This window comes from Colobus angolensis, unplaced genomic scaffold (genome assembly GCF_000951035.1).
Source record: "Colobus angolensis palliatus isolate OR3802 unplaced genomic scaffold, Cang.pa_1.0 Scaffold114, whole genome shotgun sequence".
NCBI classification, from domain to species: Eukaryota; Metazoa; Chordata; class Mammalia; order Primates; family Cercopithecidae; genus Colobus; species Colobus angolensis.
In genome coordinates, this window is record NW_012112475.1 from 4,024,530 (window position 1) to 4,042,452 (window position 17,923).

Consider the following 17,923-nt stretch of genomic DNA (forward strand, 5'->3'; position numbering starts at 1 on the left):
GTGGGGAAGGGCCTGTTCTGGCCTCTGGAAAGGCACTGCCACCTGCTGTTGGATGCCAAGACTCAAGAGCTGGCCCCAGTCACTGTGCGCAGAGCTGTCCGAGAATGTGTGAGTGGACTGGGTCCTGCCGGCACTACCTGCATTGGCTCAGGGCAGTCGACTGTTGCAGAGGATGAGGGGCGCACTCAGGCAGCCTTCCCGGCCCTGGAGGCAGAAAGGCCCAGGCAGAACCACCAACTGGGAGGAAACAGAAAAAGCAGAGGAGAGCCAGGCTGCAGGCGCGTGGATGGGACCAACTCGGGCAGACGCTGTCTCATACCCACTCTTCCCTCTCTTGCCAGGGCCTGGCCTAGTGTCTCTCAGGAGCCTGAGCACCAGACAAAAGCAGAGATTGTTCTCTTGTGGTGCCGCCGGCTGTAATCAGTCCACCTAATGTTTTCGAAATTTAAATTGGTTGCCAATCTTTTTAAATTGGCAACATCTTTTACCACATTAAAATCTAGATGCCCGGCTTCTCTTGAAAATGTCAAAGCTGGCTGGGCGCAGTGGCTCAAGCCTGTAATCCCAGCACTTTGGGAGGCCGAGACGGGCGGATCACGAGGTCAGGAGATCGAGACCATCCTGGCGAACACGGTGAAACCCCGTCTCTACTAAAAAATACAAAAAACTAGCTGGGCGAGGTGGCGGGCGCTTGTAGTCCCAGCTACTTGGGAGGCTGAGGCAGGAGAATGGCGTAAACCCAGGAGGCGGAGCTTGCAGTGAGCTGAGATCCGGCCACTGCACTCCAGCCTGGGCAACAGAGTGAGACTCCGTCTCAAAAAAAAAAAAAGAAAAAAGAAAATGTCAAAGCTTGGTAATGCCAGGTCCTCACTTCCACATGGGGGGAATGGAGTCACAGAGATTTGTCAAGTCTCTTCATGTGGTATATACCTTCCGGTTTGCCACAGTCCTGACCACCCCAGGACTCACGCCCAGGCCTTTCCAGTGCCCTTGCACCATCCTCTTTCTCTTAAGAGGAAAATGAAGTGGGTCTCTACCCACAGTGTATCACAGGTGAGGGTGAGACGGTCAGAGAGGGCTGTGCTGGCTGTGGCTTTGCTTGACCCGCCCCGTCCATGCTGCAGTGGTGCAGAGGGGCAGCGAGCTGTGCGGGGCCAACTCCGGTTCCTGCCTCAGCTCCACACTCCTTGCACCTGTGAGTGAAAGATCTAAGACGAGCAGGCCCAGGGCACCCTCTACTGCAGGGCCAGGTGGAGGGGCCTCCACCTCCCAAGGCTCACCCCATGCCAGGGGCCCAGACCTTGAGAGCCCAGCACCAGCTCTCCAGAGCAGAATGAAAACTACACCCCAGGGCTTTGGACTCAAACCATCTAGGGGAAGCAGCAGGAGGTCCCAAATGTACTTGCGTGGCACAATGATCATTCTCTCCCCAGGGGCAGGACGGGGCAGGGGAAGGTGAGTGGAAGCCCATTGCTCAGATAAAGAGCAGCTGCCACTGAGGTGGCCCCGTGGCCTATGCCGGCGCTCACTGGTGTCTTCCTCTAGTGCCTGGGGCTGGCGTGGAATCTGCTCAAATGCAGGCAGCTGGAGGTGAGCCCGCAGCCTGGTGCTCCCAAGTGCCAACCATGGGGAAGTCTGGAGAAAAGACAAGGAGCAGGGGCCCTCGTGAGGAGCAGGAATTGGCAGCAGGGACCACCAGAACACCAGAGGGGACAGTGGCAGGGGGAGGAAGATACAGCCAGGCTGGGTCTCAGCCCCGTCACCTCTTGGCTGGTGAAGCCTCTGGCCTGTTCCTCCTTTCAGTCACCACTTCATCCGTGGGTGGTCGTGGGCCCAGTGCAGGACTGGCTACAGGTGTTTGTTGATTGATAACTGCTCACGGAAATGCACAGCTTCACAACTAGAAATGCATTTCGCCAACACCCTTGCAGGAAGCCCTCCGGGAGGGACAAAACCATCCCCGCTTTACTGTTACGGACGTGAGCCTCCGAGAGGCAGTGACCTAGATGCTCATCCAGCCAGGAAGGAAGGGACACACTTGACCCTCAGTCTAAGACCCCATCAGGCCACCAATAATTCTCCCTCCAAACCCAGCTCAGGTCAAGGCCTATCTTCACCCTCAAATCACCCTCAAGGCAGGCTTAACTCCTCTCCACAGCACTATAGCCATCCCCGCCTGGCCCCGATGCTCCACGGACAGGGCCACCTTCCTCCACAGACCCGAAACCAGAACCCTTTTGGGCTTTGCTGGCCCGAAACCACCTAAACTTGTTACTCACGTGTTATTTTTACACTGGTGTTTCCCCTCAGCCTTGCATACTGTGTGGTGTTTTCTGACACCACTTTTCCAGATGTCTGACACCAACATCAGGGCTACCCACACTTCCTGGCCAACTACACATTCAGGGGTTCCCATGACTCCACCCCCTCAGGTTCAGTAATTTGCCAGAGTGACTCAGAACTGAGGATCGCCCTGCCCTGACGCTTCCTGGTGTGGTGTCCTCAGGGATGCAGTGCGGGCAGGAACAGCCACACGCGAGATGAACAGGGTAAGGGATGGGAGCAACTGGCAGCCACTGGAATCTCAAGTTTTGGGTTGTTTGTTTGAGACAGAGTCTTGCTCTGTCTCCCAGAGCTGGGAGTGCAGTGGTACAGTCTTGGCTCACTGCAACTTCCGCCTCCCAAGTTCAAGTAATTCTTCTGCCTCAGTCTCCCGAGTAGCTGGGATTACAGGCACCCACCACTGTGCCCGGTTAATTTTTGTATTTTAACAGAGATGGTTTCACCATGTTGGCCAGGCTGGTCTCGAACTCCTGACCTCAGGTGATCTGCCCGCCTCAGCCTCCCAAAGTGCTGGAATTATAGGCGTGAGCTACCGCGCGCCCAGCCCTGAATCTCAAGTTTGTAAAGTGGTCCACCTCAGTCAGCCTGATTCCCAGGAGTCACTGCTTGGGATCGAAAGTTTCCACCCTCGAAATCACCTGGTCTTTCTGGTGCGGGAGCGACCCTGAGGCAATCTAGGGGCCCTACTCTTAACAACTTCATTAGCATTAATACTCAAATGGGCTGGAAAGGGGTTATGAATACCAAGACACTTACCACTCACGAAATTCCAAGGGTTGTTGGAGCCCCGTGTCAGGAACCCAGGAGGAAGACCAAATATTTCTTAGTATCCCACACATACCCTTCCTTCAGTTCTCCAATTACCATAATTCTATTCATCCTTCACATTCCACCCTCATCTTCTATGAAAGCGCCCCTGAATTTGCTGCAGGATACAGATTGCTCCTGGAGTGCAGCTCTGGTGTGAGCTTGCAGAGGCAGCACAGTGCCCTGGGCAGCCCTGTGTACCCCACGACTGTCAGATCAAAGGGCAACGTGACCCTGGCCCACAGTGGCAGGAGCCGAGTGCCACTGGCTTGGCCCTGGGAACCTGCACATCTCCCCTCTGGGCCAAGGAAAACGAACAACACAGGCAACAGGGCCTCCCTGATGGCCCCGTCCCCAGGGTGGAGGCTGTACCGGGCACTGCTGTGCGCTCGCTTGCGCTCCCCAGCCGTCGGCAGTGTCTGTACCGAGTGTCTGTATCGAGGCCAAGTTGGAAAGCTTGGCAAGAGCAGGCTGAGCAGCTCCTCTGTGGACAGAAAGGCCATGTGGAGGAGAAGCGGCACATCAAGCTCTGGTTAGGATCCAAAAACAAATGCCAGCTCCTAGGATCCCCAGACCAGGGTGTGAAACGTAGCCCAGAGCACCCCAGACCCGCACCAGTTGCGTCAACTGTGACAGTACCCAGGGTGGAAAAAACATGAACTCAAACTGTGTTTTCCTCCGCTGCTCTCTCAACGCCAAGAGACATCACATCTGTGGCCAAATGTGTTGGGGATTTCTCCCGACACCAAGCAAGCAAGCAATTCTGCAGCCTATACCAGCTGGGTATCCTCCAATTCAATTCAGTGCTGACCGTACCTATAGTATCTGGAAATGGAATCCACAGGTTCAGGACTCTGTCCCACGAGACTGCCCCCTCCACACATCGGACTGACCGCCCTCTCTGGGTGGGATGATTTGCCAGACTGGCTCACAGAACTCAGGGAAACTTATGCTTACCAGTTCATTACAAATGCTATTAGAAAGGATACAAATAAGTAAACAGCCAGATGAAGATACACACTGGGTGAGGTCTGGAAGGGTCCTGGGCAAATGCTGGAGCTTCTGTCCCCATGGAGTGGGGGTGTGCCATCCTCTAGGCACATGGACAAATTCTCGTTCCCCTCCCTCCCTCCACATGTTCAGCTCTCCAGAAGCTCCCTAAAGCCTGTCTTCCTGGGCCTTTTATGGAGACATCATTGGACAGGCATGGCTGAAGCATGGCAACCATGTTGAGATGAAACTGGACAAAAAGCATAAGGTCTAAACCCAGCAAGTCCTGTCTGTCTAGATGCTCTTGATCTCTCTGTGCAGCATTCCTCCTTCCCGGGTATGGGGCAGGACCCTCTCTGGAATGAGAGTCTTATGAGCTACAGTCAGATTAGAGTCTGGCATTGAGCAAGTGAAATGAGGGCATAAGGTCACAGACAAAGATTCCATTTTTGAGGCCTGCAGTGCCCCAACAAAGGGCTATGGAAGTGATGAACCAGAACTGGGGACAAAAACATCTACGCGCACACACATATAAAATATCACGGTGCCTTGGGAACATCTACGCACACACACACATATAAAATATCACACAGTGCCTTGGGCAGCAGCTGGAGTGTGTGGGTCATACTTCTTGCAGATGAAATAGAAACAGCAGGACTGTAGGTATTGCCCAAGGTCTCCTAGCCAGTCAAAGCTACCACGAGTCCACAGGCCACGGCAGTTCTGGGCCTGACATGGAAGGTGGGGAGCATCCAGATCAGAGACCAATCCCACGGAGTGGTGGGCAAGGACAGAATGACAGAAGAGGTGATTAGTAACCACATATGGCTGTTTATTTGATACAGGGCTCTGTACAAAATATTTACACATATTCTTTACAGAATAAGTAAACCACCTGAAGGTAATTAGATAATGCTTTCTTCTCAATGACAGGGAGAATCCTGGTGTCAGCAAAGTTATGAAACAGATCAACATTCTCCTTCCGAGGCCACAACTCAAGCAAATGCCACTTGCTTCCTAGGATCTGAAAAGCTGTGGCCTTGGGACCCTGGTCACATGAACCTCTTTTCCTCAACCCCATCAATTCCTTCAGTATTTACAAACAGGTTTGAGTGCTTGTGGAAGGAGGGGCAGCTGCTGCCGCCCACTGAAATGATGACAAGAGGGCCAGCCTGCTGTGGGAGAGCACTGGGAATATCTGCCGCATCATCACCTCTGGAAGAATTTCCTTTGCTCTGATGAATACACCACTTTCTAAATTAATCCATCTACATTAGGCTCACCCCAAGGTGGGGCTCCTGCCATGGACAATGATCCATCACTTTGAGCTTTTTTTGGTTTTAAAGTGCGTAGTGGCTGGGCGTGGTGGCTCACGCCTGTAATCCCAGCGCTTTGGGAGAACGAGACGGGTATATCACCTGAGGTCAGGAGTTCGAGACCAGCCTGGCCAATATGGTGAAACCCCATCTCTACTAAAAATTAGCCAGGCATGGTAGCAGGTGCCTGTAGTCCCAGCTACTCAGGAGGCTGAGGCAGGGAGAACTGCTTGAACCTGGGAGGCAGAGGGTGCAGTGAGCCGAGATTGCAACACTGCACTACAGCCTGGGCAACAGAGACTCCATCTCAGAAAAAAGAAAATAATAATAAAATAAATAAAAATAAAGTGCTTAGTGTAACTCAGTGGACAGGGCTCCCAGCTGCTCTGGCTCACCAGCTGCCTGGCATGTGGGACACCCTCTACCCTGCACACAACAGGCAAGCAAGGAGGACAGGGAGGTCTGGATACGGCGGGGTGGGGCGCTTCTGGTGTGTTCACTTTAAGAAAACACCTGCCAAGAGAGATCAGTGCCCAGGAAAGACCAGGAAAATACAAGTACATGGCTGCTTCATACCATATACCCCAATTCTTTAAAGCAGCAAAAGGCACTTTTTTTTTTTTTTCAGGCCAGAGTTAATCTAAAACAAACCTGGCTTTGCTTAGAGGGAAGCTGTCCCGGAAGGACTGAGTGATGCCTCTTGTTCCCTAAGGCCTGGAGAGTCTTTGGAGAAGCTTGGGCAGGGAAGTTGGCTGTTCTAGGCTCCTGCCAAGCTCTTCAGGCTCCATTTGTCCTGGGTGCCAGCAAATTTCCAACCAGGTGGGAGAGACCAGTTGACGAGACAAATCAGACCCAAAAAACGACGCCAAGGTGGTGAATGGGCGCCTATGTGGGAGTAGGATGATTTGAGGAAAACAGGAAGAAAAACTGGTCAGAAAGTGGCACTTTGGAAGTGGAAAGCTGTTTGCAAATAGCAACTCTGTCTGAAGTGAAATGTTAAACAATCAAGTAGAAAGTAAAATTCAGGATCTTAGAAGCTCATCCTTTTGATGAGAACTATTTTTCTTTTCTGTGAAGGAACTATTATTACTTTAAAAGTGAGAGTAATTTACATATGGGGTGTATATATTCTAAAAATAGTAACAAAAGTACTTTTTATAAGCAATGTTTTGTGGCTTGTAGAAGAAAACAGGGAGGAAAAAAAAAGGCAGGCAAAACTAGTCTAGGTCTAGGCCCTAAAAATGAGCATTCCTTCCCACTTGACTGGAAATGCCCATGCAATCTCTAGGCGGAAAATAGGTAGAATTTAACGAGTAACCTAGTTCCCGTCTGCCTCTGATTTCTGACCAGCTGATGGAGCTGCTAGTAAGATGGGCCGATCATGCTCCCAGACGAGTCCTTTGGCCTCTTGTTCTCAATCCCAAGCCTGACTCCTTCAGCAGCAGCCCCCTCCTCCTGTGTTCACCGGATGCGGGCAGACCAGGAGCAGTGAAGAGGGCATCCCAGGCTCCAGCTCACTTTCTACGGGGTAACTAGGAGGTTCCCGGTAACTAGGGCAGCCCAGGCCCAGCAGGTTGCAAAGGCAGCTGGAAGCTTCAGAAAGCCACTTCCTCCAACACCAGGGGAGGTGGCAGAGAGCCCATCCAAAGGCCCACTGGGAGGGGCATAAGATTCTGTGCCAGGCCCCCGAAGTGCCCTCTGTGTCAGGTAGGCTCTCCTACTGGCCTCTGAAGTAAAGGCAAACACGAACAGGCAGGGCAGGGTGGCAGGAATAGAAAACTCTAGACAGAAACCCTTTTAATAAAGGAAATTCCACCCCTCCCAATCCTTCCTCGGAAGGGTGAGACCTTAATGTGATGTAAGAGGAAGGTCTTCTCTGGCTTTCAGGGAAACAGCTGCAGCTGAAACTTAGGGGCCCACTCCAGGGCACTTTTCACCACAGCCAGTGCGGCCGCTCCAAGTGCCACCGTCAGCCCCATCACTGCCAATTTCACAAAGCGGTTGGTCCTTGGTTTGGTCAGGACATCTTTTGTTCGATCTTCAGGCCGCAGAAGTCCCCGAAACCGCTGCCGCAGCACCATATCAGGCCTCTGCTGGGCTGATGCCAGCTCAAAGTCTTTGAAGGTAGAGGCTGCCGTCCTGCAGGGGAAAGAGGCAGAAGGAAGTGGTATGAAAGAAGAGGAGAAAAGAAAAACTACACCACACAGGCTGCGGGCAGAGCCTTTCATGGCTGGGAAAGCTCTTCTTGATAAAGACCCATACGTCTACAGTGGAGATTCCGCTGGCCTAAGCTCAATCTCTGGAAACATGCCCCAATCCTGTCCCACCAGACACAAACCTTCCCTCACTTCTGCTCGTTTACAGCCACCCCCACTCAACCAGTGTCCCAGCCTTGCTCACCTCTCGGCTTGCTGTTGGGCAGCGGCCTCCCGGGCAAGTTCAGATGGAGGAAACTGAACAAAAAGGTCCCCTGCTCTGCTGATCAGTGTCTCATAGGGCAAGTCCTGAGGGATCTGGGACAACAGGTGGTGGACCGAGGCCATGTCACAGTCACAGTCCAGGACTTCCTGCTCGCGATACAACACAATCTGCGGGGAGGTAGTAAAGCCTTGCGGTCAGAGGCCAGACACACGGGGCCTGGGCTGCCTGCATTCCATTATCCTTGGAGATGAATTTAAACTGGTTACAGACAGGACTCAGCCCAAATGTTCGGCAAACTCTTGTATCCATCAAGGAAGTAATAACATATATACCGTCAGTGCTACTCCTACTGTCTGGCCCTTCCTCCGAACTCCCACCACGTGACATGAAAGGCTGACCAGTTACAATCTAAATCCTTCAGGCACACTGGGCTGCTCAAGTGTCCCTTTAAGTCTTAAAAGAAATGAAGGAGATTCTTTTAGAAGAAAAGGAGAAGAATTACTGGGAGATTCCTGGAGCTCCAGCATAGAAGACATGGTTCAAAACAGTAGAAAGAACAGTCTTGCTCCCTTTAAGCATCTTCCTTCTGACTTTTGGTCCACAAACCCACAGATGCTCAAGGGACCTGTGGCCACTGAAAGACTTCCCTGAACTCCCATCTCCACCCCATCCCTCAGGCCCTTCTCCCTGAACTCCCATCTCCACCCCATCCCTCAGGCCCTTCTACTAACTGGAGCCCCCACCCTCCACCACAAGCCACTTCCTTGTCTATCATGGCACCAGATCTCTTCTTTTCTTAAATCTGGAGTTGACAGCTTGTACTACTACTTCCCTAATTGTGTTCATCAGCTGAATATATGTTCCAGGCAATGTCAATAGGAACCCTGACAATTCACAATGCAGATTAGCGTTCTAAAGGTTCAGAAGAACCATGCAGCAAAAAAATCTGATTTTGTTTACTCAGCATTTCACAACTTACTATTTTTTTTTTTTGTGACACCCCCATTAATATTGCATAGAATGGTGTCCAGGCATACCAGCCTCAAAAGTGCTGTCTTTTGCATCTTTCCATAATCCCCAGGTTTCCCTTCAGGGAAAATGACCACAGTGGGATGGGTGATGGTGAACCTAGTTGCTGGCTCGTGGCCTGTACCTACCACGGCTGCAAAGTAAATGGGCATCAGTGGGTGGCAGGCCAGGAAGAAGTCATATAACCGCACGACGTGCCTGAAGTCAGACAGGACATGCCCAAACCAGGTGATGAGCCAGCTGAGGGCAAAGATGGTCCCCACCTCAGCACTAAAAACAAAGGAAAGCCAGGTGTCAGATCCTGTGGGCCGTCTCTTCCCTCTCTCTGGGCCTTCTTTGTCCTCAGTGCTGGTGAGAAGGAAGCATTAAGGAATAGAATTTTTGGAAAATTCAGCTACCAAGGAATTCAGCATCTTCTCCTCAGAAAATACTTAATACAAAGTCTTTAAGGTGTACCATGACACTAACACCACAACAGGGTCCTGGCTGCTTTATCTCACTGGGTGCTCTCCTAATGGCCAACAAATGTCAACTACAGGAATGAGAAGCAGTTGTTTTCAGAGAACTACGCCATGATTCTCCTTCTGAGTAAGTCTTACCCTTGTGGGGGGCACAGGTACATATTCCCAGGCCTGAAAACATGACCGCATTAATTTTTCAATTAACATGAGACAAATGAAATATCTTAAGATGTAGCTGCCAGGCGCGGTGACTCACGCCTATAATCTCAGCATTTTGGGAGGCCAAAGTGGGCGAATCACCTGAGATTGGGAGTTCGAGATCAGCCTGACCAACATGGAGAAACCCCATCTCTACTAAAAAAACAAAATTAGCCTGGTGTGGTGGCACATGCCTGTAATCCCAGCTACTTGGGAGACTGAGGCAGGAGAATCGCTAGAACCTGGAAGGTAGAGGTTGCGGTGAACTGAGATCACGCCATTATACTCCAGCCTGGGCAACGAGCAAATACTCCGTCTCAAAGAAAAAAAGGCATAGCCATTACCTTTTAAAATTTTTTTTAAAAAGAGGCATTGGTGGCTGGGCGCGGTGGCTCAAGCCTGTAATCCCAGCACTTTGGGAGGCCAAGACGGGTGGATCACGAGGTCAGGAGATCGAGACCATCCTGAGCTACACAGTGAAACCCCGTCTCTACTAAAAAATACAAAAACTAGCCGGGCGAGATGGCGGGCGCCTGTAGTCCCAGCTACTCGGGAGGCTGAGGCAGGAGAATGGCGTAAACCCGGGAGGCGGAGCTTGCAGTGAGCCGAGATCGCGCCACTGCACTCCAGCCTGGGCGACAGAGCGAGACTCCGTCTCAAAAAAAAAAAAAAAAAAAAGAGACACTGGCCAAGAACACATTTCCAACTAAACAGAGAAGAAACAAAACATCACATGGGATTTGCAAAAAAACAGTTCTTCTCTTTGGTACTTGGGAAATAAAACAACCCATTGTCGGCCTTCTTCTCGCCACTGGATCCCACAGGACTTCGTGTTTCTCTTGTGGCAATCATCTCAACATCTACCTTGGCATACATACCTTATCCACCTCTCCCCACTAGATGTAAACTCAAGGGATGGGATATGTCCCCCAAAGAGCACAGTCCCCAAAAAGTGCTCCAAGAACAGAATTATCCAGATTGCTGGTGACTGGAACAACTTGGGAGAACTTAATAAATCCCCCCAAGACAATGAGGAGACTGCGCTCGGCTTGTGAGGAAGGGTGTGGGTGTGTGTATGCATGCACACACAAATGCGGACACACATGTACCTCTGCATGAAGTCATGGAGCTCTGGATTCACCTGGTCAATGATGGGCATCAGATAGTTTAATATATGCTTGGTGTTGTCCATTGTTGGATCCATAAAATCCCTGGAGGGAGACAATTCAATAAGCCTGGTCACCAAACACTTAGATCAGGGCTAGGGGTGGCAAGGGCTCAAACTCCTAAAAAAGTTGACCAGAAAATGGGCCAATGAGTTATCCCCAGGACGGCTGAGGAGTGATGCCTGTCCTCTCATGTTCTTCTGTACTGGTACCTGAGGTGGTGGGTAGATAATTTTTCTACCAGGGATGTTGCCAGCCTCTCGCCTACCACCAGCAGAAATGTGACCACAATGTCATGGTAGCCCTGGTAGTAGTGCAGCTGAGGGTTGCGCTCCAAGATGAGGAGGATGATGTCAATCAGTTCTTCCTGGAGCCCTTCTCTCTGTTCTTCTGGCATGCCTGGGGACAGGAACAGAGAGGAGATGCCTTTGAACATACCAAGCAGCCTAGTTAACAAGGAGGTCGAAGAACGCCAGCAATGAATTTTCAGAGAAAAAAGGAAAATGAATTACAAATAATTTGGCAACGCATATCAGGATCCACTGTTGATACCACCTGGCATACAGGAAAAGGCAGCCGCTAGCTCTCCAGTGGGGGAAGCTGCAGACACCACTTTAACCAAGTCGCTGCAGTTAATACTGCTGGGACACAGTATTTAACTGCAGTATTTCAACTATGGGAGCCGCAGAAGCCTCTGCCTCCCGATGTGATGCACTGACAGAGCTCAGCATCACGTCTGCAGGATTCCTATCAACAGCGCACAGACCTACATCTCATGATGAAGAAATATCCAATACACCCAAAGTAAGAGAAATTTCACAAAAATAACTGGCCTCTCATACGGTACAAAGGAACTGTTCCAGATTAAAAATGGCTAAAGAGATATGATGACAGCATGAGAAATGCATAAATCTGTATTTCCTTTTCCAGTGAAGCACATGACTCGAAGAAATGGTGAAATGTGAGTAAAATCTGTGGATTAGTTAACTATTTTTCAGTGTTGTTACTGATGTTGCTCAGTGTACTGTGATTATGTGAGAGCCTTATATTTAGGAAATAGATCCTGAAACATTTAGGGGTAAAAAGGTGTCATGTTTGCAACTTAAATAGTTCAGAGAAAAAGTGTATGTCTATGTGTAAAGTGAAGGAAAGAGAGAAAGCAGCTAAAAAAGCAAATGTAGTAAAATGTGAAAACAAAAGAAAATCTGGGTAAAAGGTATCTGGGGAATTCTTTGTCCTATTTTTACAACTTTTCAGTAAGTATGAAATTATATAAAAATTAAAAAATGTTAAAGTTGCATGTTCCCCTTTAAACCAAAGCAAACGTTATGGGAAAAACCGATCCTCTTGATCCAAAGATGTATTATAGCTGGAAACAGGGAAGCCTGTCTTGGGAGTTCTTTCAGAGTCCGGAGCTAGTCCTGCCAGCAGTAAAAATGCCAAGCCTTGGCCTCATGAGCCACGTTAGAAGAACGGCACATGCACAGCTTCCCTACACCATTAGCTTTTAGTTAGAAACACATACTCAGAGTGAGAAAGCAGCTAATGTAAGGGCCCAAACTAAACTGGACAAAGGATTGCAGGTAAGAGCAAAGCTCACCTCTTGCCCATATTTACCCCACCTCTTCTCAAATAGAAAGCATACCCTAAAAGATAAATAAGGAAATGAAGCAAACCCAGGGCTGCTGATAGGTGAAGCAGTGAAAGGAGTGAGAGTAAAAATTACACCCTGTGTGAATTTTCAGCAGAAGAGCAGTGAGTCAAGCCCAGAAGACCATGAATGGAAAAAGAATACGAAGCCACATGGTAAGTTCAGCCTACAGAAAGAATATCACAGATACTACATCAATGGAAGAGGAATAAAGGGTTCAGAGGGAAAACAGGCTACCTAGGAAAAAATGGGGGCAAGGCACGGTGGCTCTCACCTGTAATCCCAGCACTTTGGGAGGCCAAGGTACATGGATCACCTAAGGTCAGGAGTTCGAGACCAGACTGGCCAACATGGTGAAACCCTCTATTAAAAACACCCATACACAAAATTAGCCGGGCGTGGTAGTGGGTACCTGTTATCCCAGCTACTTGGGAGGCTGATGCAGGAGAACTGTTTGAACCCAGGAGGCGGAGGTTATAGTGAGCTGAGACAGTGCCATTGCACTCCAGCCACATTTCACTCCAGGGCAACAAGAGTGAAACGCTGTCTTTAAAAAAAAAAAAAAAAAGGGAGGCATCTGTCCTGTGATCTCATCCAAACCAGCAGGCTAGGAAAAGGGAATGGACCGTGGGCATGTGCTTTTATCAAAACCATGCTGGCAGACTACTGCTACCTGGGGATTGCAAAAGTCTGTCCAGGCAGCAGGAATGCCAGCAGGAAAGCAGCCCCTTCAACAACAAAACCCAGGCCAGAGCACAGTCCAGAAGAGGGAGGCAGTGAGCTCAGAGGCTTCTGTTCTTCACAACCTAAAGGTGGAGTTGCCAGAGGAAGAAAAATAGGTCATCCATGTGACGTTTGTTGCCCAGTTCCCTTCACTGTGAAAACTGAGACAACGGTCCTTCTTTTCTTTCTTCCGGAAATGAAGAGGTAATTTTAGGAATATATTCTTTTTTTTGTTTGTTTTCTTTGTATTTATTTTTTATCTATCGCTGCTGAACAAATTAAGGAATATACTCTTACACAAACAGGGAATGGCCTCTCTTCCCTCTAAGGAATCTTACATATGTATGCAGAAGATATCATTATTTTTAAACCTAATTAAGATATTAATCATTCTTGTTGGTGCCCAATTCCACACCAATCTGCTCTTAAACACCAGACTGATGGCTCTAACAATTCTTATTAACTCCTTTTTGTGGCTTCAAGGACAAACAAAACCTCTTCTCTCATTCACCACCTCTAGGCCAGGAGAAATTATTTTTGGTTTAGGCTTTCACAGTGGGGGTCTGAAAGTGACCAGGCAACAAAAGGATGACTCAGCAAAAGGAGAGTTCTGAAGGTCCCTGAGGGGGCAGGGTCCAGCATACTAGGTCACATGGTATGACCTGGGACAGATACAGTCTTTCCAAATGTGGCAGGACCGCGAGAGCTTCTCACCAGGAGGGAACCGCCGCAACGACCGCCGGACGTCCAGCAACACTTGTTGGTAGTCCTTGCTCATCTGCCGTAGGTTCTTCCCTATTGAGGGAAAAGGAACGTTACTGCAGGAATGTCTGAGAAGCCAGACCAGAAGCAAAACATTCTAGGATGACGCAAAAGGCCCAGAGGACACATGTCAGCTTTCTCCCAAAGAGTAGGATATGACTCAAGATACAACATTTGGCAGGGAATCCCTAGTTTAGTTCCAAACATTATGTTTCCTGCAAGTCACAATGACCCTAAGAGAAGGGAGCACAGACTTCCCAGGAGGTAATACAATGGGGTGAGAAGGAGAACAAAGATGTAAGGAGAACAGGCGCCTCGTGCAGAAGGCCACTGCGCATCACTGGGAACTGCTCTGAATTTCAAAGTCCACAGCTACAAAATGAGGATATTCCCTTCCAAGGATCAAATCAAATCATGAATGTGGGAACAATACACCACTGAAAAAAACCCTAACACCTATAAAGTTGTGGGAGCACTGAGCTGTTTAGAAAGGTATACTGAGACTCACACAAAGAACCACCTAACATCTCTTGACCCAGCAATTCTAAAACTAAGATGCTGCGAAGATGAGACAGTCCTTGTGTTCAGCTGGTAAGTCCAATACAGTGTGAAAGTAAGGAGGCAGTCTCTAGCTGTTATATATATAACAAGTGTACATTTTCCCCAAACAAACAAGTGCTGTATAATAAGCGTACATTTCCCTCGCAACCCAAATCAAAAGCTAGTAAGGCTGGGCAACACTTCCTCACATGCAGGCTTCATGGTATAAGAAGATGAGGGAAGTTTGGAACCTGGTAGAAGAACATCATCTCAGGATTCAGGGTGTGAATATGGCACTGCCTTAGCCTTCCAACAAAAAGCTGACTGCTCTGAAGCAGCCAATTCCAAGGATAGTAACAAGTGGCAACTTGACACCTACTGGGTGACATCATGACACTGAAATTTTTGGTGGCAGAAGTCCTGTTTCAATCATCTCCAGTACCTGGTACACAATCATAGCACAACTAATATTTGCCAACTGAATGAAAGAATCCTCAGCACTTGGCATTTTGCCAGGATGACAGGAAAGCTACAAGGTGAGCTCACTGAGTGAATGGCCAGCAGGGTGGACTCACTGTTCTGCAGGACTTTTCTTTACTATTTTCAACTGCATTCCAAGGAACTCTTTTTACTACATAGGCCTTGCATATTAGTTAGGTAACTCTTTTCACAGAATTACAGGATTTTACAACCCCAAAGGATCTCAGTATTTCCAAATAAAAAGAGGGTGTTTTCTTTTTTTTGAGAGTGTCTCACTCTGTCGCCCAGGCTGGAGTACACTGGCACAATCTCAGCTCATTGCAACTTCCACCTCCCAGGTTCAAGCGATTCTCCTGCCTCTGCTTCCCTAGCAGCTGGGTGTGCGCCAACACACTCAGCTAATTTTTGTATTTTTACTAGAGACGGGGTTTCACCATGTCGGCCAGGCTGGTCTCCAACTCATTACCTCAAGTGATTCACTTGCCTCAGTCTCCCAAAATGCTATAATTACAGGCGTGAGCCACTGTGCCTGGACAAAAGAGGGTGTTTTTGTGTGTGTTTAATTTTACTTTAATTTTAGAGATGGGATCTTGCCATGTTGCCCAGGCTGGCCTCAAACTCCTGGGCTCAAATAATCCTGCCTCAGCCTCCCAAGCAACTAAGACTACAGCGGTGCACCACCATGTCTGGCTAACTTTTAACTTTTTGTAGACAAGGTTTTGCAATGTTGCCCATGCTGGCTTCAAATTCCCAGTCTCAAGTGATCCTCCTGCCTCAGTCTCCATCAGTGCTGGAATTACAAGTGTGAGCCAGCCACCTTGCCCAGCCACAAAATACGCATTTTTTTTTTTTTTTGAGACAGAGTCTTGCTCTGTCACCCAGGCTGGAGGGCAGTGGTGCAATCTTAGCTTGCTGCAACCTCCATCTCCTGGGTTCAAGCAATTCTCTGCCTCAGCCTCCCGAGTAGCTGGGATTACAGGCACCCACCACTATACCTGGCTAATTTATTTATTTATTTATTTATTTTTAGTAGAGACGGGGTTTCACCATCTTGACCAGGTTGGTCTTGAACTTCTGACCTCAAGATCCACCTGCCTCGGCCTCCCAAAGTGCTGGGATTACAGGTGTGAGCCATGGCGCCCAGCCCAAAATATGCATTTTTAAAAGACACTTGCCAAGCAAGTATGTAGGACAAAGCATATGCATTTTTAATAAACTCACTTTCCTAGGCAATATTTTAATCCCTAATAAAAAAAGAACTTGGCTGGGCGTGGTAGCTCACGCCTGTAATCCCCGCACTTTGGGAGGCCGAGGCAGGCAAATCACTTGAGGTCAGGAATTCGAGCCTGATCAATATGGCAAAACCCCATCTCTACTAAAAATACTAAAATTAGCCAGGGGTGGTAGCGCACATCTGTAATCCCAGCTACTAGGAAGGCTGAGGCAGGAGAATTGCTTGAATCCAGGGGGCAGAGGTTGCAGTGAGCTGAGATTGTGCCATTGCACTCCAGCCTGGGCAACAGAGCAAGATTCCGTCTTAAAAATAAATAAATAAGTAAAATAAAAACAAATAAAAAAAGAACTCATCCCACTTTTGAATTAAATTCTACTTATCGGTTTGGCCTTATTTTCAGACTGGGCCCAAGCATTTCCCAAAACACTCTAGATTTATTCATATACCCTTGGTTTGAAAGGACCATAAAAATTAAAGATCCTGGACTTCTTTTCTCCCTGTCTCCTAGATGCACTCCCCTCACAGCCTCCCCAACTCCCCTTACCTGATATAGGAGGTGGGTCATTGGCATTGACATTGAGGAGCTTGGGCCACACTTTTCGTCTGATCTCATCAGTCAGGAGCCCTCCTTCACTGATAGCCATGCGTCTAAGGGCAGCCACATCAGTGGGATCACTGTTCAGAGCCTGGTGTATCTCTGCCACTTTCTTTTTCCTTTTGGCGTTAAAGTCTGAAAATAAGGATAGGGAAGAATTAGGCATACATTCAGCACGTGCATGTTTTCTGCCTAGGACTCAATCTCCTTTTTGATGTGAGGTACAGGTAGTATCTCCTCTGAGCTCTAAGACTGCCTGCTGGCATAAAGTCTCATAGTCACATGCACTATCATTTCAGGCCCAGTCTACTGGGCCTCATGGGGGAGGCTTGGAGAGCCCATTATAAAACAGATTTTAAATCGCCAATTTTTAAAAAGAGAGTCTCTTTTTATAGGTCTGAACCAAAAATCATAGGCACAGACTGGAAATAATTATTAGTTGTTGTTTTTAAGAGACAGTGTCGGCTGGGTGTGGTGGCTCATGCCCGTAATCCCAGAATTTTGGGAGGCCGAGGCAGGCGGATCACAAGGTCAGGAGTTTGAGACCAGCCTGGTCAATATGGTGAACCCCCATCTCTACTAAAAATACAAAAATTAGCTGGACATGGTGGTGCTCACCTGTAGTCCCAGCTACTCAGAAGGCTAAGGCAGAAGAATCACTTAAACCTGGGAGGCGGAGGTTGCAGTGAGCCGAGATCGTGCCACTGCACTCCAGCCAGGATGACAAAAAAAAAAAGAAGAAAAATAAAGAGACAGTGTCTCTCTAAGTTGCCCAGGCTGGCCTCAAACTCCTAGGCAACACTGATCCTCCCACCTCAGCCTCCCAAAGAGCTGGGACTACAGGTGCATGCCACCATGCCTGGCCCAGAAATAATTATACTTTTTTTTATTATTTTTATTTTTGAGATGGAGTCTCGGTCTGTAGCCCAGGCTAGAGTACAGTGGTGGAATCTCAGCTCACTGTGACCTCCGCCTCCCAGGTCCCAGTTCAAGCAATTCTCCTGCCTCAGCCTCCCAAGTAGCTCCGATTTCAGGCACGCACCACCATGCCCAGCAATATTTTTGTATTTTTAGTAGAGATGGGCTTTCACCATGTTGGCCAGGGTGGTCTTGAACTCCTGACCTTGTGATCCTCCTGCCTCAGTCTCCCAAAGTGCTGGGATTACAGGTGTGAGCCACCGTGCCCAGCCTATACATACTTTTTTTT

At 48.7% G+C, this 17,923-nt stretch overlaps 1 protein-coding gene across 1 annotated transcript in view; it reads right to left on the reverse strand.

Annotated features, from left to right (window-relative positions):
* Positions 1 to 7,240: 7,240 nt before the first annotated feature.
* TBC1D20 (TBC1 domain family, member 20) overlaps positions 7,241 to 17,923 on the reverse strand; it is a 23,714-nt gene continuing 13,031 nt past the window's right edge. The window contains exons 3-9 of the mRNA XM_011960697.1: positions 16,666 to 16,851; positions 13,820 to 13,900; positions 10,944 to 11,130; positions 10,675 to 10,776; positions 9,035 to 9,176; positions 7,857 to 8,044; positions 7,241 to 7,595 (exon numbers count right to left, since the gene is read on the reverse strand). Coding sequence (XP_011816087.1) covers positions 7,340 to 7,595; positions 7,857 to 8,044; positions 9,035 to 9,176; positions 10,675 to 10,776; positions 10,944 to 11,130; positions 13,820 to 13,900; positions 16,666 to 16,851 — 1,142 coding nt within the window. The 3' untranslated portion in view covers positions 7,241 to 7,339. The remainder of the gene's footprint in view (positions 7,596 to 7,856; positions 8,045 to 9,034; positions 9,177 to 10,674; positions 10,777 to 10,943; positions 11,131 to 13,819; positions 13,901 to 16,665; positions 16,852 to 17,923) is intronic.